At 45.4% G+C, this 1,031-nt stretch overlaps 1 protein-coding gene across 1 annotated transcript in view; it reads left to right on the forward strand.

The window, feature by feature from the left end:
* Nucleotides 1-375, forward strand: part of LOC138979580 (ras-related protein Rab-1-like) — a 1,958-nt gene extending 1,583 nt beyond the window's left edge. The window contains exon 2 of the mRNA XM_070352293.1: nucleotides 1-375. This exon is cut by the window's left edge and continues 344 nt beyond it. Coding sequence (XP_070208394.1) covers nucleotides 1-375 — 375 coding nt within the window.
* Nucleotides 376-1,031: the final 656 nt, after the last annotated feature.

A 1,031-nucleotide genomic window follows, 5' to 3' on the forward strand; every position in this document is an offset into this window, starting at 1 on the left:
CTTGTCATGTACGACGAGAAAACCAAGCTCAGAATCAGTGACCTACTCAAAGACCTCAAACAATACGCGAAAGACTGTAAAGTCTCGGTTTTTCTGATCGCAAACAAGATCGACTTGGGACGCGACTTTGTGTTGTCTGACAATGAGATTGAGGATTTGTCCAAACTAAATGGCGTCCTTGTAGTAGACCATTTCATGGTCAGTTCTCTGACTGGTGAAAACGTGGAGGCATGTTTCAGAACGATCGCAAAGCGACTGTGGGATGCGGAGGAGATGAAACAGTTTGAGGAGTCAAGCAAGTCGACAACGATTAAACTGCAAGACAAGTCAGACCCACCAGTTGAAAAGACGATGAAGAAGAATTGCGCATGCTGAGCGTTTTTGTAGTGCAACTCTGACACAGATGCACAATATGGAAAGATAATGAAGAAGAAATGCAAATGCTGAGCGTTTTTGTGTTGCACATCTAACACAGAACGTTATACGAGGTGTGGCCCAAACAAGAAGATCGAATGTGGTTTTGTGGAGACGGTACTGTTTGGGGTCTCCTGGCCAAGATTGCATCATCCCTTACTCCCCTCCTACTTCGCTGCAACGTCGCGAAGTGCCTGAGCCAATAAGAAAAAGCCTTCCCATATTCCTTCCTGGGGATAGCGGTGAGCTCTGATTGTGAGGTTTGCAATGCCCTTAATGCGATGAAGCTTCCGAGTCTATTCTTCAAGAGAAGGAATAACAAGTGAAAGGCGACGAGGCTGGGACTGTAGGGTTGGTGAGACAACACTTGGACCCCCTGGTCTTCTAGAAACTGAGTTACGGCCCTTGCTTTGTGATGTCTGGCCTGGTCTTGGAAGAGAAGAACGTTCCGTGTTGCTTTTTTTGTGTGTTTTTTTTGGTGCTATTTGCTGATCTCCGGAGTAAAAATGGTTATGGTGTCTGCATTGTCTGTTCCAGTTACAGTGCTGTTGGTAGGCACAATATCGTTATCAACGGGACCTTTTTGTGGTTGAAAAAAACACCAATATCAGCTCTTT

Source organism: Littorina saxatilis, linkage group LG11 (genome assembly GCF_037325665.1).
Source record: "Littorina saxatilis isolate snail1 linkage group LG11, US_GU_Lsax_2.0, whole genome shotgun sequence".
In the NCBI taxonomy this organism is placed as follows: domain Eukaryota; kingdom Metazoa; phylum Mollusca; class Gastropoda; order Littorinimorpha; family Littorinidae; genus Littorina; species Littorina saxatilis.